Source organism: Anolis sagrei, chromosome 2, assembly GCF_037176765.1.
Source record: "Anolis sagrei isolate rAnoSag1 chromosome 2, rAnoSag1.mat, whole genome shotgun sequence".
NCBI classification, from domain to species: Eukaryota; Metazoa; Chordata; class Lepidosauria; order Squamata; family Dactyloidae; genus Anolis; species Anolis sagrei.
In genome coordinates, this window is record NC_090022.1 from 259,480,380 (window position 1) to 259,503,036 (window position 22,657).

Sequence of the window (22,657 nt, forward strand, 5' to 3'; positions counted from 1 at the left end):
TGGTTATCAGAAGTTACAAGTTTGTTAGATCAGGGGAGTGCTACTGTAGATACTCAAATGAGAAACATTTTATAGAGGGAGTTCATGGTTTTTGACAACTATAATTACTAATTGAGAAGCTGGATGACATTTGTATACCACTGAATGTAATAGTAGTTCAGTTGAAGTTTAGCATGATATGTTGAGTGTTATTTGTTTTATTTCTTATTGCATTGATGTTTGTTGTTGTTGTTGTTGTTCATTCATTCAGTCGTCTCCGACTCTTCGTGACCTCACGGACCAGCCCACGCCAGAGCTCCCTGTCGGCCGTCACCACCCCCAACTCCCACCCCCAATGTTTGTTAGTTTTCCCTAAATGTTGTTTTATATCTTAACATTTTGTGGTAATAAAAATATTTAAAAGATGTTGCTGAACCATTTATCCATTGCTTGTTACATTTCAGTATATGTATTGAAAGAGGTGACTGCTTATTTAAACCATTATGGTGGCTTTCTGTATCTTCCCTCTGCAAAACATGGCGATCTGATGGCACAATTACATATTTTTGTCAAGTTCCATCTAATGTGCATCTGTGGTGGGAGTGAACTAAAGATACTGAATAGGTGCAGGATCAAATTATGGATAAAGTTGGTATCTGTGTAATGAGTCCAAAATGTAACACTATTGGAGAGATGGAGAGATGGATGAGGCAAGTGAGAGGGCATATGTTGGAGACAGCATTCATCTAAATGGTTTGATGTCAAAGGCTTTAACCCACTGATATGATTATGTCACTAATCCTCAGCATGAGCCCCTTCTGACCTCATATTTCATCCAGTGACAATAAGATTCACAAATGATGTTATTCATGGTTTCCTGGTCAAATCCCATTATAAGTGATTGCAGTTCCTCCAGACCAGTTCTTCCTACATTTATATTCTCAAGTAGTGCTCTTATTGGAAGCTCTTATGTGAGTGTGCAAAACTACTCCAGGAAACCCACCAGAGAGGTAGCTGCATTTTAGTGATGGATGGAGTGATTGCTGTATATATAGAGTGTGTTAAAGTGATCTGGGATTCTAGAGAGGAAATGCACTGTATAAATGTAAGTTATTACTTGGGTGGTTTCATCTCTTTTGAGTAGATAAAAAGGACATGGCCTACGTTATAAATCTCTTTGCCAGCCAGCTAATGGAATAAAATTAAATAAAAAATAAAATGTCAGATACAAAATACATCCCACTGGTGAGATAGGAGTGCAAAGCAGTATGGAACGCTTTTAAGTAAAGAAGTCAAAGCATGTAAAAGAAAACCCACACAAAAAAATCAAGAAACCATGAAAGAGTGCCTTCAAAAAGTCTGAAACAATAATAGAAAGGCAAACAGGAGAGTAAGTAACCATAAGACCCACATTTGATCTTAGCCTGCTGTCTTTCGACATCCCTTTTATAGAGCTCTTCAAAAATAATGCCTGGCTGCCCACTGGAGGGAAGAATATTAGAGGCAAAGATGAAGTAGTTTGGCCACATAATGGGAAGACAGGAAAGCTTGGAGACTTTGTTATTAGTAGCATCCAAGGTAATATTTGCAATATCATCATTAAAATAAAATATTTGCAATACCATCATTAAAAATGTAGACAGAAAAATACACATCAACTAAATGTACTTATCCGTCTTACAGCCTTTTAAATACATCTTTCTATACTGTCTCAACAGAATTAGAAAATTGCTTGATGGTACAGTGTGATCTGAAAGGATTCAAATGTTCATGTTGTCAAGTTTGTTCCACTATACTTTTTTTCCTTGAAATAATTATGTTCCTGAACATCATCCCTCCTTTAACAGTGGGCTTTTTCTTAAAGAGACATTTTCAAAGGAAAATTCCTTAGATGATGATACACCCATATTTCAGGAATATTTTCAGTTCTCTGCAGTCCCATGAAACCCTGACCTTGACATTTTGCTACAAAACCCATCTATAATTAGAGATGAAGGGGAAACAAGCATACAAGTTTTGAATTTTGCTTTTTATGTAAGAGTGAATGACTTATTTTTTTCTACTTATGCCAGAAAACATAAGGAAGTCAACAGCAGGAGTGGGCATGCTCTCACAGTCAGAAGGCTATTTATGGCTCTGCCAGTCCCTTGGTGGGACATTCTGACATATCCAGAAGTGACTATAATTGACATTCTGGTTAGCAGGAGTTACACGCACGCGCACACACACAAATAGTACCTGCAAGAAAATGATGTCATATGATTGTGCTTCTTTTCAGGATTCTAGAAAAGTAGCCATAGCTAGGATACTGTAAACCATGTCAATTTTTCCATTCTCATCCTAAGACTCCATTGTATTTGTTGGTCCTTTAGTATGTTTGGTATCATTGCATTGATTCCCTACAATCACCATTAGCAGTGAAGTCCTGTCCCCTGTTTGTACCTCTGCATAATGATGAGTTAAGCTCAGAATATTGATTTTTCTCCCTACTTCCCAGTCCTCGAGATGTAGTTTTGATTCCCTAAATATGAGATCTTGGAGAACTCAAATTGCTATTGATATGAAATATGAAATACAGACAGTTGAGCATCCAGTCAATTCAGGGATTATATTAGTTTAAGTGGTATAGACCCAAGGACAGCATGGCCTTCCTGAAAGCAGTTCTCTACCTACAAATAAAGGGGGCTGGAACAGCATCTGGATTGCTATAACTTGGGTAAGGATTTGGATTTCCCCTCGACTTATATTAACCTTTGGTAAATCTGCATTAAGTGACTTTCCCTGGGTTAACCCACGGGTGTGTTGCCACCCGTGGGTTGATCTGACCCCACACAGCCTTAAGTAGTCACTGTAAATGTGTCTTGAAAGTGCTCCATCCATTGAACCAGCATGCTACTGGAGAAAGGAAGGACTGACACTTTCCTTGTTTTTCCTTCCATAGGAAGATCATAGAATCACAGAATAATAGAGTTGGAAGAGACAATCTAATTCAACTCTTTGCCATGCAGCAAAAGCAAAATCAAGGCACCCCTGATAAAGACTCTTTGTTTTGAAGAATCTTAAGAGGACTGATTAAGTAAGGGTCTTTAATAATATGCTATATTATCTATATTTGTTCATCTTTTGTTAAGAGTATCAATTTAAATGGCTTTTGATTCTATTTAAGATTTTGTTGTTTGGTATGATGGATATATTGGTTATATTTGTACGTAGTTCTGGATTATTCTAAAGAAGAAGAAGGTTTCAAATTATGGCTCATTTACTTTTCATAGAATCAGAGTTGGAAGAGACCAATGATACCACACAGTACAGCCTCATTCTGCCATGCATGAACACCCAAACAAAGCACTCCTGGCAGATGACTATCCAACCTATGTTCAAAAACCTCTGCTTAAAAAATGCCGAGGCAGCAGATTCCAGTGCTGAACAACTTTTACCATCAGGAGACTCTGATGGTAAAAGTTGTTTAGGTGCCAGTGGGCTTTTTTCTGTTCTTTTGAGGAGGCTGTTGTGATTCAGCTTGGAGTGCAAATTGACATCACTTTAATTTCCATGGTTCAATGCTGTGGAATCATGGGAGCTGTAGTTTGATGAGGCTCCAGCATTTTTGGCAGAGACATTGTAAAATTACAGTTCTTAGAATTCAATAGGATGGAGCCATGGCTGTGAAAGTGGTGACAAACTGCATTAATTCTGCCGTGTAGTGATTTTTTAGAACCTCACTAGAGCTGAAATGGGAATCCTGTTTAGCTTGTGTTTTCACGTAAGTATAATTCAGAAACCAACATTTTTACTATAATTCAAAAAAAGTACTACGAAAACTACAGTTTTAAAGTGAAGTAAAAGTTCTTTTTTTCAAAATAGAGGAATTGTGGCTAATGCTTGATCTAATAAAGTGTATTTTAAGTGGATTCCATATTGGATTCTTTCTCTCGCTATTTAGAAGAAACAAGATGATTATAATACATTTCTACTGCTATTTCTATTGCTATCTCAGATTTCAGAGATAGCCTTTGACATCAAAAACAAGTTCTGGTCAACATCTTTATTAATGACTTAGATGAAGGGTTAGAAAGCATGATCACCAAGTTTGCAGATTATACCAAATTGGGAGGGATAGCCAATACCTCAAAAGACAGGAGCAGAATTCAAAACAGATTAGAGGGATGGGCCAAAACTAACAAAATGAAGCTCAACAGTGACAAATGTGAAATACTCCACTTAGGCAGAAAAAAAAATGAAATGCAAAGGTACAGAATGGGGGAGGCCTGGATCATCAGTAGTATGTGTGAAAAAGATCTTGGAGTCCTCATGGACAACATGTTAAACATGAGTCAACAATGTCATGTGACAGCTAAAAAAGCAAATGGAATTTTGGCCTACATACATAGGATCATTGTGTCTAGATCCAGGGAAGTCATGCTACCCCTCTATTATACCTTGGTCAGACCATACCTGGAATACTATGTCCAGTTCTGGGCATTACAATTGAAGGGAAATGTTGACAAGCTGGAATGTGTCCAGAGGAGGGCGACTAAAAGGATCAAGGGTCTGGAGAACAAGCCCCATCAGGAGTGACTTAAAGAGCTGGGCATGTTTTGCCTGCAGAAGAGAAGACTGAGAGGAGACGTGCTGGCCATGTATAAATATGTGAGGGGAAGTCATAGGGAGGAGGGACCAAGTTTGTTTTCTTCTGTCCTGGAGACTAGGACATGGAAGAATGGCTTAAAACTACAGGAAAGGAGATTCCACCTGAACATTAGGAAGAACTTTCTGACTGTGAGAGCTGTTCAGCAGTGAAACTCTCTGTCCCAGAGTGTGGTGGAGGCTCCTTCTTTGGAGACTTTTAAGCAGAAGTTGGATGGCCATCTGTTGTGGGTGCTTTGAATGTGATTTTCCTGCTTCTTGGCAGGGGGTTGGATTGGATGGCCCACAAGGTCTCTTCCAACTCTATGGTTCTATTATTCTATGATCCTAGGTCATTTGTAGGTCAAAATCCATTGGTAAGAAAACCACCTTCACCTGGATTTTAGAAAAATGGAGTGAAATACTTCTCTCTGTAGCCTATAGATATATCTTGAGCTGGCTGGGAAGCTGAGAGGGAGCAAGGAGGCTAGATAGTGAAATGGAAAAATATATAGAGTCTGCTCCACCCTTCCTGTAGAGCATATATTTCAAATGCTAATATTACTTTGGCAAGTGTGAGGTCTGCAAACTTTTTGCCTATTACTACAATTATACATTTATGTCATTGACCTGACAGCTTTCCAAGTTAAAAGTGGTTTGAATCATGACCTTGAAGCAGTATGCATTTTCCTCCAGATATACCTGAGCTTTTCTTGCAACATTTCAACATAATTGGATGCTTTTACAAAATAGTAATAATGTGATCCCAAATAAATAACCTTCCTCAAGTTTAATTAAAGTCTCTTTATGTACAAATTGGCATAAAAGGGAACTAACCTTTTCCTGGCTTGAGGCAAAGCCCATCTTTCTGATTTGAAGCTCACAATGGTTAGGTCCAAAATGGGAGAAAACATAAACAAGTCAGACAAAAAGATGTATTTGTCACAGAACTCTGAAATACAGAAAAAAAACTATCATTCACTGTGTACTGTTAAATTATGAAAATGGAGAGAAGTGATGTCATGGGTCAATTAAGGGCAACAGCTTCCCTTCCAGTTCACATCTTAGCCCAGCTATGAAATGGAGGTATTGCCTCTCCAAGAATCCAAGTTTCCTTCAATAGCAACGTTGTGGCAGTTGTGGGTTACTGATATTGTAAGTAACAATAATAATGGTTTTATATTTAAATTCTATTTTTTAAAAAAGCCAATAAGGTTAATGCAATATCACTTTTATTGTGGATGTTCAGAACATTAACCCCTCAATGTTCATCCTCCTTTCCCCACCCCTGAGTGTGTAAGTGCCTTCATATTATGTCCACTTATGTGACAGCATCAGTTTCATGGTTTTTTCCAGTTCTTTAATCTGAAATAGAAACTAGAGCTCCTGGCATTCTTTGGTGGTCTCCCATCCAAGTACTAACCAAGGCTTACCTTCCAAGATCAGAGGGGATCCAATGCCTTTAGAGGATTTAATTAATAACCAGACTTGGGAAAATGGCTGCTAGCAAATATTCATTCCCCTGCCTCCATTTTTTTACTCCTTTACCCATACATTCAAGCCTATACTTCCCTATACTTACCTGGAGATGGTTTGGCTTTATCTTCAGATCAACCCATCTCTCTTTCTCCCTTTTCTCTCTCTGAGTTGGTGTCTTCCAGTCCTCTTGTAGTATTATGACAATCCCATGGTTTCATAAGGTTTTCTAAGGCAAGACATACTCAGATGTGGTTTGGATTGTTTCTTCCCTTGGAACAGAGCCTACAGCTCCTGGTTTTCCTTGGTGTTCTCCCATTCAGATGCCAACCAGGGTTGATCCTGCCAGAGGCAGCCCTATATAATTTTCAACGGTAAGAAAACAGTATTTTGCCCCCCCCCCCCCCCCCCCGCAACCAATCACTGATATATATATTCTGTTCGTCGTGGGAGTTCTGTGTGCCATATTTGGTTCAATTCCATCATTGGTGGAGTTCAGAATGCTCTTTGATTGTAGGTGAACTATACATCCCAGTAACTACAACTCACATATGTCAAGGTCTATTTTCCTCCAAGAGCACCCCTGGGCAAAATCAACTATACTGCAAATGCTTACTTTGCGTAATGGTTGAGCCGCCCCTGGATCCTGCTTAGCTTCCAGAACTGGTTGCTTTTAGAGGTTTTAACAACCTGCACTTTGGGTAATTGGCTGGAAAATACTTTTCCCCATTCCCCTTCTTTCCTCCTTGGTCTCCCATGTTTGGTGCCTGGAGATGATTTGCCTTGGACTTCCAGCCATCCCCACGCTGTGTGTAAATGCCTCCAAGTCGCCTTGGACTTAAGAGGCATTTGCTCCTGGATTTCATCAGGTTTTCTTAGGTATGGAATGCCCAGAGGTGCTTTGGACAGGACAATTTATTTCTTTGAAGCAGGAGATCTTTGCATTGTCAAAGGCTTTCATGGCCGGAATCACTGGGTTGCTGTGAGTTTTCTGGGCTGTATGGTCATGTTCCAAAAGCATTATCTTCTAATGTTTCATCTGCATCTATGGCAAGTCATCCTCAGAGGTTGTGAGGTCTGTTGGAAACTAGGAAAGCGAGGTTTATATATCTGTGGAATGTCCAGATATATAATGTGGGAGAAAGAACTCTTGTCTGTTTGAGGCAGGTGTTAATGTTGCAATTGGACACCTTGATTAACATTTAATGGCTGTTTACTGCCTGGGGGAATCCTTTGTTGGAAGGTAATTAGCTGGCACTGATGATTTCTTTTCTGGAATTCCCCTATTTTTGATAGTTGTTCTTTATTGACTGTTATAATTTTAGAGTTTTTTAAATACTGGTAGCCAGATTTTGTTCATTTTCATAGTTTCCTCCTTTCTGTAGAAATTGTCCACATGCTTGTGGATTTCAATGGCTCCTCTGTGTAGCCTGACATGGTGGTTGTTAGAGTGGCCCAGCATTTCTGTGTTCTCAAATAATAGGCTGTGTCCAGGTTGGTTCATCAGGTGCTCTGCTATGGCTGTCTTCTCTGGCTGAAGTAGTCTGCATTGCCTTTTATAGAATCATGGAATCAGAGAGCTGGAAGAGACCTCATGGACCATCCAGCCCAACCCAGTGCCCAGTAGCAGGAAAATTGCTTTCAAAGCACCCCTGACAGATGGCCATCCAGCCTCTGTTTAAAAGCCTCCAAAGAAGGAGCCTCCACCACACTTAGAGGCAGAGAGTTCCACTACTGAACAGCTCTCACAGTCAGAAAGTTCTTCCTAATGTTCCGGTGGAATCTCCTTTCCTGTAATTTGAAGCCGTTGCTCCCCGTCCTAGTCTCCAGGGCAGCAGAAAACAAGCTTGTTCTCTCCTCCCTATGACTTCCCCTTCTTACATATTTATACATGGCTATCATGTCTTCTCCCATAGGCTGAACATGCCCAGCTCTTTAAGCCGCTCCTCATGGGGCTTGTTCTCCAGACCCTTGATCATTTTATTCGTCCTCCTCTGGACACATTCCAGCTTGTCAGAGGAGATTTAATACCCTGTACTTTGGGGGACTGGCTGGCCAATCTTCTTTCCCTCACCTCCCTGATTTCCTCCTTGGTCTCCCACGTTTGGTGCCTGGAGATGTGCTGGCATTGCCTCCAAGCCACGCTGCCTCTCCTCCTCCTCCTCTTCTTCTTCTCACCCCCCCCCCCCCTCGCCTTCCACCGCGTCGCCCCAAAGATGGACCAATGAGAGGACAGGGTGTGGTGGCCGCGGTCCTCCCCTCCTTCCCCTGTCCTCTCGGCCCAAAGGAGGCGGGATCGGGGCGGAGGAGGAGGAGGAGGAGGAGGAGGCGGAGGCGGCCGGAGTGCGGAGCTCTGCTTCAGACAGGCGCACGCCGCCTCTGTTTGTATACAGCGCGCCTGGCAGCCGGCGGACGCTTCTGCCTCCTTCATTGTTCTCTCCCTGCAGCAGGAGCAGCAACGAGGGGAGCAGCCCTCCAAGAGAGGCAACCGCGGCTCTCCCAATCCCCTCTATAGAGGCGGAAGGGGAGCCAGAGAAGAGAGAGAGAGAGAGAGGCTTTTCCTCGCCTGCCTTCCCCACCCAGGCAGCGCAGTCCCTCCCGCGAGCGATGACCCACTCGCGGCAGCACTGTGGTCCGCGCTCGGGTTTCTTCGGACATCTCGACCAATAGGCGAGGCGGGAGAAGAAAGAGAAGAGCCATCCAGTATCAGGCAGGCAAGGGAGGGAGTCCCCAGCCTCCCCACGCTCCTTAATCTGTAAGGAAAAGGTGTCTCTTCAGGTGGAAGGATCGCGCCCCTGCCGCCCTCCTCCTTCTCCTCCTCGACTCTCAACTCCTTCCTCGCCTCTCTCTTTGGCTTCGTCCTTCTGAAAGGACCATGGGCAGCTGGGTGGCCACCTGGTTCCTGCTGGGAATGAGCCTCGGAGCCCCCTCGATCGCCAAAGGTGAGCAGAGCACCCCCCAAGACTGAGAATCTCCCATTTCCGTGGACACCCGAGGGAGGGATTGTGGGGCCTGAACTCCCGGGGGAGGGAGAGCACCCCTCTTCGTGTCTTTAAAGTCGCGACAAAGTCGGTCGGGAAAGTGAATCGATGCAAGTCATTGTTTTGCACCGGGGGGTGTAAAGGAAGCCAGGAGGAATATTGCCAGCCTTCCTTCTTCCCCAGACCTGCCTCGACGTGGGTGTTATCTTAAGGGGTCTTGCTTTGCCTTAATCCTCATTCTGTGTCGCCCACCATTGGAAATCCAGATCAGGCAAGATAGAATAATAAGAACTAGGAAATGAGGTTGATGATATCTGGCTTGCTGTGAGTTTTCCAGGCTGTATGGGCATGTTCCAGAAGCATTCTCTCCTGACTTTTCGCCCAGGCATCCTCAGAGGTTGTGAGGTCTGTTGGAAACTAATCAAGGGAGATTTATATATCAGTGGAAGGTCGGTTTAAAATCCGAAGTGGACGGTGACTGGGTGCTGAAAACCCCTTGGAACAGTTTGCAAACGCAACGCGGGGATTTTCCAGCTCACCCGACTCCTGTTTCTAAATAGGACACCCTCCGCCTGAAAGGTGCAGTGATGGAGGAGAAAATAGGAGAGAGAAAGGGAGGGGAGAGATTACTTCATAGCCCTCTGAAATTGTCGGGTTGGTTGAGAGAGATCCATGCACCGTGTGTCTTTAAGGGGTACTAAGCACTGAGCAGATAGATGGGGGAAATTGCCTAGACCCAGCAGACAGGCAGCCATTAGATCATTTCGATCTATTGATTTCTTCGCCCAGATAAAGAGGAAGGAGTACCCGAGATCAGAGGAAAGTTATGATCAATCCCTGCATCCAGCCGGTGCTTTGGAAACAGTGCCACCCTCTCCAAAAAGTTGCTGGGGAAAAAGAATATTTCTTGGCTGTGAGTTTCCCTGTGCTGTATGGGTATATCCCAGAAGCATTCTCTCCTGACGTTTAGCACACATCCATGGCAAGCATCCTCAGAGGTTGAGGGGGTCTGTTGGAAACTAGGCAAGTGGGGTTTATATATCTGTGGAATGTCCAGGCAAGAATCAGTCAGCTAACACCTTCAAACAAAGGTTCCCGCAGGCAGCAATCAACCAGGCTTTGACGCTGCAAGGCCACTCTATGCTAATGGCAACATTCACAGTTCCCTCAAAGGGTTTTCAGGGCTGCATGGCCATGTTTCAGAAGCATTCTCTCCTGACGTTTCGCAGATATGCATGGCAACCATCCTCAGAGGTTGAGGAGTCTGTTGGAAACTAGGCAAGTGGGGTTTATGTATCCGTGGAATGTCCAGGCAAGTATCAATCAGGGCCAGCTAACACCTCCAAACAAAGGATTCCCCTCAGGCAGCAACTAGCCAGGCTTTGAAGCTGCAAGGCCATTCAATACCAATCAAGGAGGCCAATGGCAACATTCACACTTGCCTCAAGTGTTTTCCAGGCTGTGTGGCCATGTTCCAGAAGCATTCTCTCCTTATGTTTCGCCCACATCAATGGCAGGCGTCCTCAAAGGTTGTGAGGTAGATTGGAAACGGAATATTTCGCGTCCAAGCCAGCAAAAGTGCTTTCTTTAGCGACATGGTTCTTTTTTAAAAGTTTGGTCCAGCCTTGACCCATTTTGCTTTGTTGGGGAGAGGAGGATGCAAATCCCTTCAGCAGAAAATGCCTTCTCACTGCTGGGCTTCCTCCTCCCAGACAGAGATCTCTGCTGGCGGAGGGAAGATTTCTATCCTGCTTCCCTCCTCTCTCCTCCCCCGGTTCTTCCCAAAGGAGCCTCTCATCTCTCTCTCTCTCTCTCTCTCTCTCTCTCTCTCTCTTCTTAACAGTGATTTGCTCGTCTTGAGTTTCCTTGGGAAGCAGGCAAGGCTGGGAAGGGAGGGAGGGCGAGAGAGAGAGAGAGAGAGAGAGAGAGGGAGAGAGAGAGAGAAACGCCTGGTTCGCCTCGCATTTACCGCAGGGGGTGGATGGATATAGGGATAGAGGGAGACCTGGGTATTTGAAGTTCTTCCTCTGGAGCGCTCGCGTGGGTTTCTTTTGCCTCGCCTCCAAAATAAAGAGTGGATTCCCCATCCCTCCAGACGCCCCCTCCAAACAAAGGATCCCCCAGGCAGCAATCAACCCGACTTTGAAGCTGCAAGGCCATTCCCAACAGCTGGACATTAGAGGATGATCTCTCTCCAAGAGAGCTCTCCTTTGGAAATGAGACGCGCATGGTGGTCATAGAAGCAGCAGTCTGGTTTGAAAGGGAAGAGGGCTGCCATGATTCACACTTGAACATTGCAGCACTCTGATTATTCCCCTTTAAACTGCCATGCTGCCATTCTTCGGGGACCTGGAATTTGCTTTGCAGAGAGGAGCCATTCGAATACTGTCCGATGCCATCCTCACACTAGAGAACGAATCCACTTAAAATCCGGTTTATGCTTCCTGCAGAATTCTGGGGTTTGTAGTTTAGTGGAGGCTGTCAAAGGCTCCTCCCTAAACTGCAAACCCCATAATTCTACTGGAGGCAGAAACTGGATTTAAAGTGGATTCATTCTCTAGTGTGATGAAGGGAGAATCGGTGCAGTTCGACATCACTTGAACTGCCAGGGCTCCATGCTATGGGATCATGGGATTTGCCGTTTTAAAAGGTCAATGCAAGGCGCTCCTTGCAATCATGCTGGCAACATGACATTGGAGGTGTCTACGGACAACACCGGCTCTTCGGCTTAGAAATGGAGACGAACACCAACCCCCAGAGTCGGACATGACTGGACTTAATGTCAGGGGAAAACCTTTACCTGTACCTTAACCTGTACTTCGACTTCCAGGTGTTTTGGATTCCAACTCCCACAATGCCTAACAGCCTCAGGCCCTTTCCTTTTCCCCCTCAGCTGGGAAAAGGAAGGGGCCTGAGGCTGTTAGGAATTGTGGGAGTTGGAGTCCAAAACACCTGGAGGGAAGAACTTTCCCCATGCCTAGTCTGCCAATGAGTTCTGCTCCCTCCCACGATTCCATAGCACTGAGCCAAGGCAGCTCAAGTGGTGTCAAACTGCATTAATTTTTCAGTGCAGATGTACCCCAAGAGAACTTTCGAACCTCAGAACCCCGCAATCCTTCTCCTGGAGCAATAGCAGTGAAAGAGTGAGTCGCCCTCTGAATGTGGACCCCGAAAGAGAAGGGAAAAGCAACCCTGGCGTGTAATAATTCTTCTACCAGTTTGATCTCACTTTGTCCTGGCTCAATGCTATGGAATCCTTGCCGTTCGGCGGGGCACCAGCCCTCTTTGGAGAGAAGGGCGAAGACCTTGTCAAACTACAACTCCCGTGGATGCCAAAGCATTGAGTCACGGCGGGTAAAAGTCGGGTCATCCAGCTGCGGCAACCAAGCCCAACCCGCCGCCGCCGCCGCCTGCGTCCTATTCAGAGATCTCCCTGCTGCAGCCACTCAGCCACATTTCTGCCTCCCACACTGCATCGCACACACAAACCCGCCGCTGGTGGTGGAGACGCTGCTGCTCTAGGTATCGCAGCCACTGCCTTGCCGACTCCCTTCCCCACCCCCTTCTCTCCCGTTTATGTTGGTCGGGTCTCGTGGGGAACCGCAATCCCAGCAACTCTATCACTACTGACCGCCACCATTCAGAATGACTGTGTGTTTCCTAAGTAGGAGGAGAGGACCATCCCAATGGGAATTGGGGCAGCGTCCCTCTGGGATGGTCTTTATGTCCCGAGTTCCGACAGTTTGTGGACACACGGGTTGTCTTCTTTATTCTTAAGTCCTTGGGGAAGCAGCCTAGCTCCTTTCAGAAAGGCAAACTGGGTTTGCTATAACCAACCCCATTAATGACGACATAAGAATTGGGATAAAGTAAGGAACCCCCAGTGGCACAGTGGGTTAAACCGCTGAGCTGCTGAACTTGCTGACCAAATCTGGGGAGCAGCGTGAGTTCCCGCTGTTAGCCCCAGCTTCTGCCAATCTAGCAGTTCAAAAACATGCAATTATATATCATGTTGGGAGAGAACCAAACAGTTGTATTGTATTTAAAAACAAAACAAAACAAAAAACCCACAAAGTTTGTACACTTGGCATTCTATTAAATGCCCTTTGACCAGTAGCTGGCCACTTGGTGTTGCTATAAGAAGGTCCTCCATTGTGCATGTGGCAGGGCTCAGGTTGTATTCTAGTAGGTAGTCTGTGGTTTGCTCATCTCCACACTCGCATGTCGTGGATTCCACTTTGTGGCCCCATCTCTTAAGGTTGGCTCAGCATCTCATGGTGCCAGAGCACAGTCTATTCAGCACGTTCCAAGTTGCCGAGTTTTCTGTGTGTCCAGGAGGGAGCCTCTCATTTGGTATCAGCCATTGATTGAGGTTCTGGGTTTGAGCCTGCCACTTTTGGACTCTTGCTTGCTGAGGTGTTCCAGCAAGTGTCTCTGTAGATCTTAGAAAACTATTTCTTGATTTAAGTCATTGGTGTGCTGGCTGGTATCCATACAGGGGATGGAAATAGATTGGTAGGTACCACTCTGGCAGGAAGGTAACGGTGCCCTATGCAGTCATGCTGGCCACGAGACCTTGAAGTTGTCTACAGACAATGCAGGCTCTTCGGCTTAGAAAGGAGATGAGCACCAACCCCAAGAGTCAGATACGGATGGACTTAATGTCACCTAAGGGCAACTTTATAAACTGGGTGGTGTGAGTTTTCCGGGTTGTATGGCCATGTTCCAGAAGCATTTTCTCCTAATGTTTCACCTACATCTGTAGGAGCCCCTGGTGGCACAATGGGTTAAATCCTTGTGCCTGTAGAACTGAAGACCAATAGGTCGCAGGTTCAAATCCGAGGAGAGCATGGATGAGTTCCCTCTGTCAGCTCCAGCTCCCCATGTGGGGACATGAGAGAAGCCTCCCAAAAGGATGATAAAACATCAAAAACATCCAGGCACCCTCTGGGCAACATCCTTGCAGATGACCAATTTTCTTACACCAGAAGCAACTTGCAGTTTCTCAAGTCACTCCTGGCACGAAAACAAACAAACAAACCCAAATCTATGGCAGGCATCCTCAGAGGTTGTGAGGTATATTGGAAACTAAGCAAGGGATGTTTATATATCTGTGGAAGGTCCAGGGTTGATCTCCTGTTTGTGTCCCTGTTTAAAATCCAAGGTGGACAGTGACTGGGCACAGAATAATTTATTGATTTATTTATATTCCACCTTTCTCTACCCCGAAGGGGACTCAAGGCGGCTTTACAAATGGCACCTATTTGATGCCTTTAGAGAACAAACAATTCAATCCAAAAAAAAATTAGAGTTAAAAATTAGAGTTAAAATTCACATATAAACATTATAATTACTTATTAAAACCATGCCATCCACAATCTTAATTCGGGGCCATTCCAAAAATCATTGCACATATTTCATAGTTATTTTTGCACTGTAGTTAATCTCCAAAGGCTTGACCCCAAAAAACCCTTGGAACAGTTTGCAAATGCAACCCAGGGATTTTTCTGCTAACCTGACTTCTGTTTCTAAATAGGACACCCTCCATCTCAAAGGTGATGGAGGAGACAATGCGGGGGTGGGGAGAGAGAGAGAGAGAGATTACTTCATAAGCCTCATAGGCATCCTCAGAGTTTGAGGAGTCTGTTGGAAATTAAGAAAGTGATGTTTATATATCTGTGGAATGTTCTGGGTGGGAGAAAAAACTCTTGTCTGCTTGAGGCAAATGTGAATCTTGCAATTGGTCACCTTGATTATCATTGAATGGCCTTGCAGATTCAAAGCCTGGCAGATTGCTACCTGAGGGAATGGAATCTTTGTTTGGAGGTACTAGCTGGCCCTGATTGATTCTTGTTGGAACATTCCACAGATATATAAATCTCACTTGCCTAGTTTCCAACAGACTCCTCAACCTTTGAGCATGCCTGACATAAATGTGTGTGAAATGTGAGGAGAGAATGCTTCTAGAACATGGCCATACAACCTGGAAAACTCACAGCAGCCCAGTGATTCCAGCCATGAAAGATTGTAAAAACTTTATTAACTGTTAATTTTTTTGGTGATAAGCAAACTGCCTAGGAAAGGCAAGCTGGGTTTGTGGAAATGCTTGCCACAAAAAAGAAGTTTGCTTTGAGGGGGCTGATGCTACTGGACAAGAGATGTGGACTGTGTAAGAAACACACACACACACACATGTCTTACACAGGAATGTATATATACTGTATATATTTCTTACACAGCCCACATCTCTGGTCCATATAGGTAGGTAGGTAGGTAGGCAGGTATCATGGATAAGCTGCTTGGGATTGCTTGACCATAAAGTCCACAGAGTTCAATGAAACTACCCAGAGAAATGTACTATTCCCTCGCCCCATGTAAGCCGCCCCGGCGGGGTAGAAAAATAAACTTCTTCTTCTTCTTCTTCTTCTTCTTCTTCTTCTTCTTCTTCTTCTTCTTCTTCTTCTTGTGTGTGAGTCTGCTGTTCATAAACACAATGATGTCTGATAGAACAAATACTTTTCAGAAAACAATCACATGTCTAAAGTGATAATATTGGGGAACTGTCAGAACCAAAAGACAGTTGCTTTCAACTCTGCATACTAGTCAAGATGAGACTGTTTGGCAAATGCTGATGAGTCAATCTGTCTTAGATGGTCTCTTACTTCCTCAGGGACAAAGAACAGGTAGCGAGATACAGTCGTAAGTAGCACTTTCTCCACCTCACTCCAAACATTGTGACACTTCTTTTGTAAAAAAAACTTTCTTAATCTAATAATTTGGATATATATATATATATATATATATATATATATAATATATGTATCAGGAGCAACTTGAGAAACTGCAAGTTGCTTCTGGTGTGAGAGAATTGGCCATCTGCAAGGACATTGCCCAGAAAATGCCCAGATGTTTTGATGTTTGTGGGAGGTTTCTCTCATGTCTCCACATGGGGAGCTGGAGCTGACAGAGGGAACTCTTATGCGCTCTCCCCGGATTCAAACCTCCAGCCTGTTGGTCTTCAGTCCTGCCAGTACAAGGGTTTTAACTCATTGCGCTATATGAATGAAGATGTCTGAAGTTAGCTAACTCTTACCTCAGAAATTTTTAAATTAAATCACTTGGCTAACTTAGGAATTTTCAACCAAAATCCCTTTGCTGAATGTAGCTAGTTCATTTAAGGATTAATAGCCATTATGGAAATCTTGTTTATATCTTTTACAAGTTTTATTTTCCATATTTATTTTTCTCAAGCCTGCAACTAGATATTCCATCTTCATTTGCACCTATTTACTCCTTAATGTAGGTTTTGGGGATCATTTATTTCAAATTCAAACTAATATATTAGTCCAACTTAAAATGTTATTATCCTATACATTGTTCTGGGTTGTTCTAACGTATTTCTAAACACATATTTATGTATTTATTTATTTGCTGTATTTGTAGGCCACCTTTCTCAGTCAATTGGCGACTCAAGGTGGTTTCCAACAAATCAGTACATATAAAACATAATACAGTTTAAAACATTAAAAATATAAAACACCACAAAAGTAATAAAAACATTGCTATATGCAGTGGGCATGTAATGTCTATTTTGCAAATAGTTTGGACTTTAAAGAAACAATGAAACATGACGAGAAAAGTAATAACATATCAAGAAAAATTTATAGCAGTGTAACAGATTTGAAACCTCTTGTTGAACTCAGTAAGACCAAGTTAAGCAAACCGAGAATTTCGACCCTAGGCAGTATTTTCTGTTTGCTGCAGTATCAGTAAATTCTGGTTTTCTCTTAAACTTTCCAGGAGCTATCCAAAGTGCTGAAGCTTGTCATTCAAACAGGTTCAAGCAGCTGGCATTACTTTTTTAAAAGTTCAAATTAAAACCTGGACAAGATTTAGTGCCTCATTGACATCAAAGTCTCCAATCGCTAATTAAGTCAAAGCCCTCTTCCCCATCATTAATAGTGACAATGAAATAATGATATGTGAATTTATAATTTGCAGGTTATTTATGTCACTATAGAGAAAGATCACACAGGGAGAAGAACTGTGAAAAAATGTCTTAAGATCTTTGGAAGGCACAAGATGGGAACACTGAGTTGTTGAGTTGATCCAAAGCAATTTCTTGTAAATTTGGGATTCCCAGTACTCATATTTAGCAGTTATTCTAACATTCCAGAAGTAATAAAAACATTCTCTAAAATTTAAATACCACTGTTAATTTGGAAACCTGGAATTAAAATTATAACTAACTATACAAAATACTTGCTCTTGGTTGAGAACAGGATTCTATTGATTGACTTGAACCTTAGGAACTTTCAAGAAATATTATTCAGCTCCAGTTGACATATTTCAGAATCTCACACTGTCAGAATCCATACTTCCTTCTGCTTCGTGTTCTGTTGTAGAAGGATTTAGGGTGCACAGAGGTCCTCAAGAGTTGGAATGGTGGCTTTCACCATTCATGAATGAAGAAGAATTCAATCAAAATAGATCACTCATTTCTTGCCATACAAATTGAAAATTGATATCATGTGGCCCCTGGTTGCACAGAACGTTAAAACACTGAGCTGCTGAACTTGCTGACCAAAAGGTTGCCCATTCAAATCCGGGGAGCCGGGTGAGTTCCGGCTGTTAGCCCCAGCCTTTGCCAACCTAGCAGTTCAAAAACATGCAAATGTGAGTACATCAATAGATACCGCTCCGGCAGGAAGGTAACGGCACTCCATGCAGTCATGCCGGCCACATGACCTTGAAGGCATCTACGGACAATGGCAGCTCTTTGGCTTAGAAATGGAGATGAGCACCACCCCTCAGAGTCCTACATGACTAGACTTAATGTCAAGGTGAAATCTTTACCTTTTAATCATGTTATATGGTGTAATTTAAATTACCGTATGTTTTTTCCTAATGATTCCAGGAAACATGTAGAAGGAATGCTTGCTCACTGAACTATGTTCAGCAATCCAATTCCTTTTCCAAACTCCAAGTATTGTGTGTGAGTGTGTGCATATATGACTTCAAGTCTTATGTCAATCCCATGAATTTCAAAGGTTTTTTTTAAAGCAAGGAATCCTCAAAAATGGTTTTGCCAGTTTCATTTTTTGAAATAATAATAATAATAATAATAATAATCATCATCATCATCATCATCTTTATTTATACCCGCCACCATCTCCCCACTGGGGACTTGGGGCAGCTAACATGAGGCCAAGCCCTTTAAAATACAATAAAATACAGAATACAAGAAACAAAACACATCAGAAAATAAATAATATATATATATATAGCCTAAAGCATGTGGGATTCTTTGGCAGTCTCCCATCCACAAACAAACTGGGGCTGGCCCTGACTAACTTCCATGATCAGATGGAATGTGGTGCGTTTTGAGTATTTAGTAATGTATTTGAATTAAATACATTAAAAACCATGCAGATTTGCATAGCACTTCATTGCTGTTATATGCTTTTGAGCAGACTCCAACTTTTCATGGCAAGATTTGTTCAGAAGGGATCCATTCTCTCAAACTGAGAAAGACTGACCTGCCCAAGGTGGGTTTCATGACTGAGTGGGGATTTAAAATCCTGGTTTCCCAAAGTCTGAATTCAGCATTCATAGCACACATTGAAATTTAGCCTTTGAACAGTTTTCCCCCATTAATTTAGTCAAAATATATTTTGACAATCCAAAACAATATAAGCCAAACAGTTAAGTCTTTTGCCAGTGGAGTAATTTGAAATTTGAGCACTAAGATCTCTATTGCCAACACATAAACAACAAATGACTGTCTGGATCATTTTATGATTGACTGAATTCCAAAAATGACAGCGTCATAAATCAACCCAAGCCAAATTTACCTTTAATTTTCAGCGACTTTGAGATTTCAGGTTTGATATTTCTGCAATGTCAGATTTTGTAATGGCTGCTGTTATGATCAGAATGAGTGATATAATCAACCTATACTTTGAAATATCAAAAATAATGTTCCTTGAATGTTCAGGTCTATAAAAAAAATTGCCAACTGAATATGTCAAAGCGACATAGAATCTTCTTTTCAGATGACTACTTTCCAAAATTCACCAATTTCTCTATGAAGAGTTGAAGGTACAATTTTGTCTTACTAATCGTAAAAAGATTACTGATATGCCACATTTAAATTTGATTTTGATTTTCCCAGAACATTATCCCATCTCAGATAATAAGTGCTCTCATATACATGCTGCAAATACAAAATAATTCCACATTACTTCTGTAGCCAGAAATAGGAGAATAGGAGTGCATCATCTTTTTATATTTTTTCTAAAGATACATATATTTTTGTGATGATTTCCATCAGTTTATAACACATTTAAGAATATAATATGCTTATGTGAGCCTGTATGGTTAAATGGAGTCAAAAGATGGACTGGGTTTGTCGAATTAATATTCTGGCACTGCATAAAGCAACTTCATTGACACTGTCCTCTTAAAGCTATATTAAGCTATTTTATATCTTATTGAGTTCCCAGATCTAAATAGTTTACTGATTGCATTGAAATTATGCAGACTGTATGTCTTAATATCTCTAGGCTGGTAGTGTAAATTGAGAACATGGTAATTTATCTTGAACTTGGGAAAGTCTTCATTTTCCTTTGTTTCCAATGGAGTGCAAACTATACCATAATGTGAGGAATCAACCTTTTGATGAGATTGCACTTGGATCTTTAGGAACTGGTCACTATGTTCAAGATGTTCAAACATCTTGAAAGTGGAGATTCCTTGCCCCACCTCTGAGTATTCTATGTCTACGAAAACCCTATGAAATCCATGGTGTCACTTAAGTCAGCAGGTGACTTAGAGACCCATGCATACATACAACATCACTGTGTGTAGAACTAGCCTGTATGAATTTGTCCAATTTCCACTGGAATCCAACTCAGCCCGAGGCTATCCCACCATCATGTAGAAAGACCAGCATTTATAAAATAATTTCATTTTCATTGCTTAGTAAAGCAATAGATCTTGAACACTAATTATACTATATAAAATAACATGTGCAAACTCTGTTAAACTTACATTTTGCATGAATAAATTTGGGCTGTGTCAGTTTAACACTGCTCATTTAGCACCCAAACAGAGAAATACATCAGCCTAACACCATGAGAAGATGTTGCGGTCAGAGGAGGCAATAGTAGTGACTGGTAGAGAGAGATTGAGAGACCAATAAATGTGCTTATTATAAAGCATCATCATGAGTTTTGTATAAATCTGGGGAACTGAGTAGAATGCAACAACTGGAGTGGAACAAATAGATCAGTTGGGAAATGATTGTGTCAATTTTTTCTACTCTTATAACACAACTATAGATGTAGTCAACTTGAAAGAATGTATTACAGAATACTGCCTTAATCTATTTTTAAATATATGTATATTAACATTATACATATAATTTTAAATATATGTATTTTCCTTCATTTTCACCTAATTCTATTGGACAGCTACGGTATTAAATCTTTTCCTGGTAATTTGTCAACAGTTACACTTTGCAGAACTGGCAAGAGTTATAGAAGCCATTCATCCCTTATTGTTTCACTTCCTTTCCAGCTTAGTTTCCCTATTTTCTTCATCAATCTGAAGAAAACAAATGGAATTAAGTGATCAGGATGAGATTAAGATTTTGAAAGCCATGGGAAAATTCCACAATTGGAGTAAAACATAAGAATAAACATGTCGATTTTGCAGAAGAAAATCCTCCTTTGGTAGACAGGGAAGGTGAGATGACCCAGCAGTTCTTTTCCAATTTAGCTTAATGTGATTCTTTTATAGGTGATAGCTTGTAGCTGTTATTTCTTTAGCTGTCTCCATTATGACTCATGTTCAAACTCAGATGTCATTATATTAAATGGTGTCCTGCTTATCTGTGTTCCTCCAGGCTACATGGACAACAGATTTTCATAATGTCGTCTGTTTCCTTGGCGCATCCTCATCTAGCATATTAAACCTTTTGAACTTTATCCTTCAGATGGCTAACACAGGTGGTCCTTCACAGTGAATGTATACATTGTCTGTGTCCTATTTAACTGTTTGTCATCATGCAAACATTTTATTAGTGGGTTATAGTTCTCAGATGATAGGAAAATGAATTGTGATCCACAAAACAGATTGAATTATGCTCACCACAAAGTTTTCCTGCTACCAACATTTGACTGGTTAGGGATAGCAGAAGAGCAGTCTTTGCAAATGGTGAAATCAATTAAAAATATAACAAATGTTTTATTTCCTTCATTAGTGAAATGTCCTAAACAAACCCTTTTAATCCATACACCAAAGAAAACAGACTTGATCTGAAAAGCTAGAAAATGTTTATTCTAAAAAGGAATAAGGAATAAGCAAATAAACACGACAAAAGAAAAATAAGGAGAAGGTTGTCCTTGGCAGGGATGGCAACTGAAATGGACTTCTCAGGGGGCAAATGCTTTTAGTAGAGGGACAGAGTGAAAGAATGAAATATGAAGAAAAGCACAGGGCATGCTATACACTGTGTATCATATGTTCATTTATTGTTTCAGAAGCAAATTGAGAATATGGTTATAATGTATTTTGAAAACTACAAAGTTAAAAACTTGGCATTATGCTAAATTTCCTTTGACCAGAAGCTGGCCACTTGGAGTGCCTCTGGTGACACTGTAAGACGGTCCTCCATTGTGCATGTGGCAGAGCTCAGGCTGCATTGTAGTAAGTGGTCTGTCATTTGCTCTTCTCCACACTTGCATGTCACGAACTCCACTTTGTAGCCCCATTTCATAAGATTAGCGCTGCATCTCATGGTCACAGAGCGCAGTGCCTTCCGAGTTGCCCAGTCTTCTGTGTGACCAGGAGGGAGTTTCTCATCTGGTATCAGCCACTGATTGAGGTTCCAGGTTTTAGCCTGCCACTTTTGCTTGCTGAGGTGTTAATGCGAGTATCTCTGTAGATTTTAGTAAGCTGTTTCTTGATTTAAATCATTGGCATGCTGGCTGATATCAAAACAGAGGATGGGCCAGAGATGTCAGTGCAGACTTGCAGTATTGTATGTAATACTAATATGTTGGAAACACTGTCCAGTTACTGCTGTTAAAGATTTAATTATAAGTCTGGTTGATAGAATATATGAGATACTAGTTTATCCTCTGTTGTGGCACTATTATGAGCCAACTCTTGGAATTTGAGGAGAACAAGTAGCATGGCACAAAGCTCTAACATGTCTCTGGGAATGGGGTCAAGGAATAGGAATAGGGATTGTGTGATGATATTCTCATAACAAAAAACAAACAAACAAGATTTCTTTTAAATTAGAAGGAAGAGTTCCACTCTTCCATATTTCTCTTCTATTTCCCTCACTGTGCAACTAAAAGTGACATATATCTTTAAAAACTTATGCAATTTGGTCAGGATCTGTATTGTCTTTATGGTAATTTTCCCACAGATATTTACTGAATCCATGGTCTATTTCATTTGGAAGCATTCCATTGGGTGAACATGGGACACATCTGAAAGTTTTGACATTTGAACCTGATACAGAAAGCGTGTTTCTGTTTAGTAGAGAAATATGGAAGAGTGAGACTATTACTGATTACGGT

The 22,657-nt window shown here is 41.8% G+C and overlaps 1 protein-coding gene across 2 annotated transcripts in view; it reads left to right on the top strand.

Moving 5' to 3' along the window:
* Nucleotides 1–8,403: 8,403 nt before the first annotated feature.
* Nucleotides 8,404–22,657, top strand: part of EDIL3 (EGF like repeats and discoidin domains 3) — a 325,907-nt gene continuing 311,653 nt past the window's right edge. For both annotated transcript variants that reach the window (XM_060761741.2, XM_060761742.2), the window contains exon 1: nt 8,404–9,023. In XM_060761741.2, the coding sequence (XP_060617724.2) occupies nt 8,957–9,023 (67 nt within the window). In that variant the 5' untranslated portion in view covers nt 8,404–8,956. The remainder of the gene's footprint in view (nt 9,024–22,657) is intronic.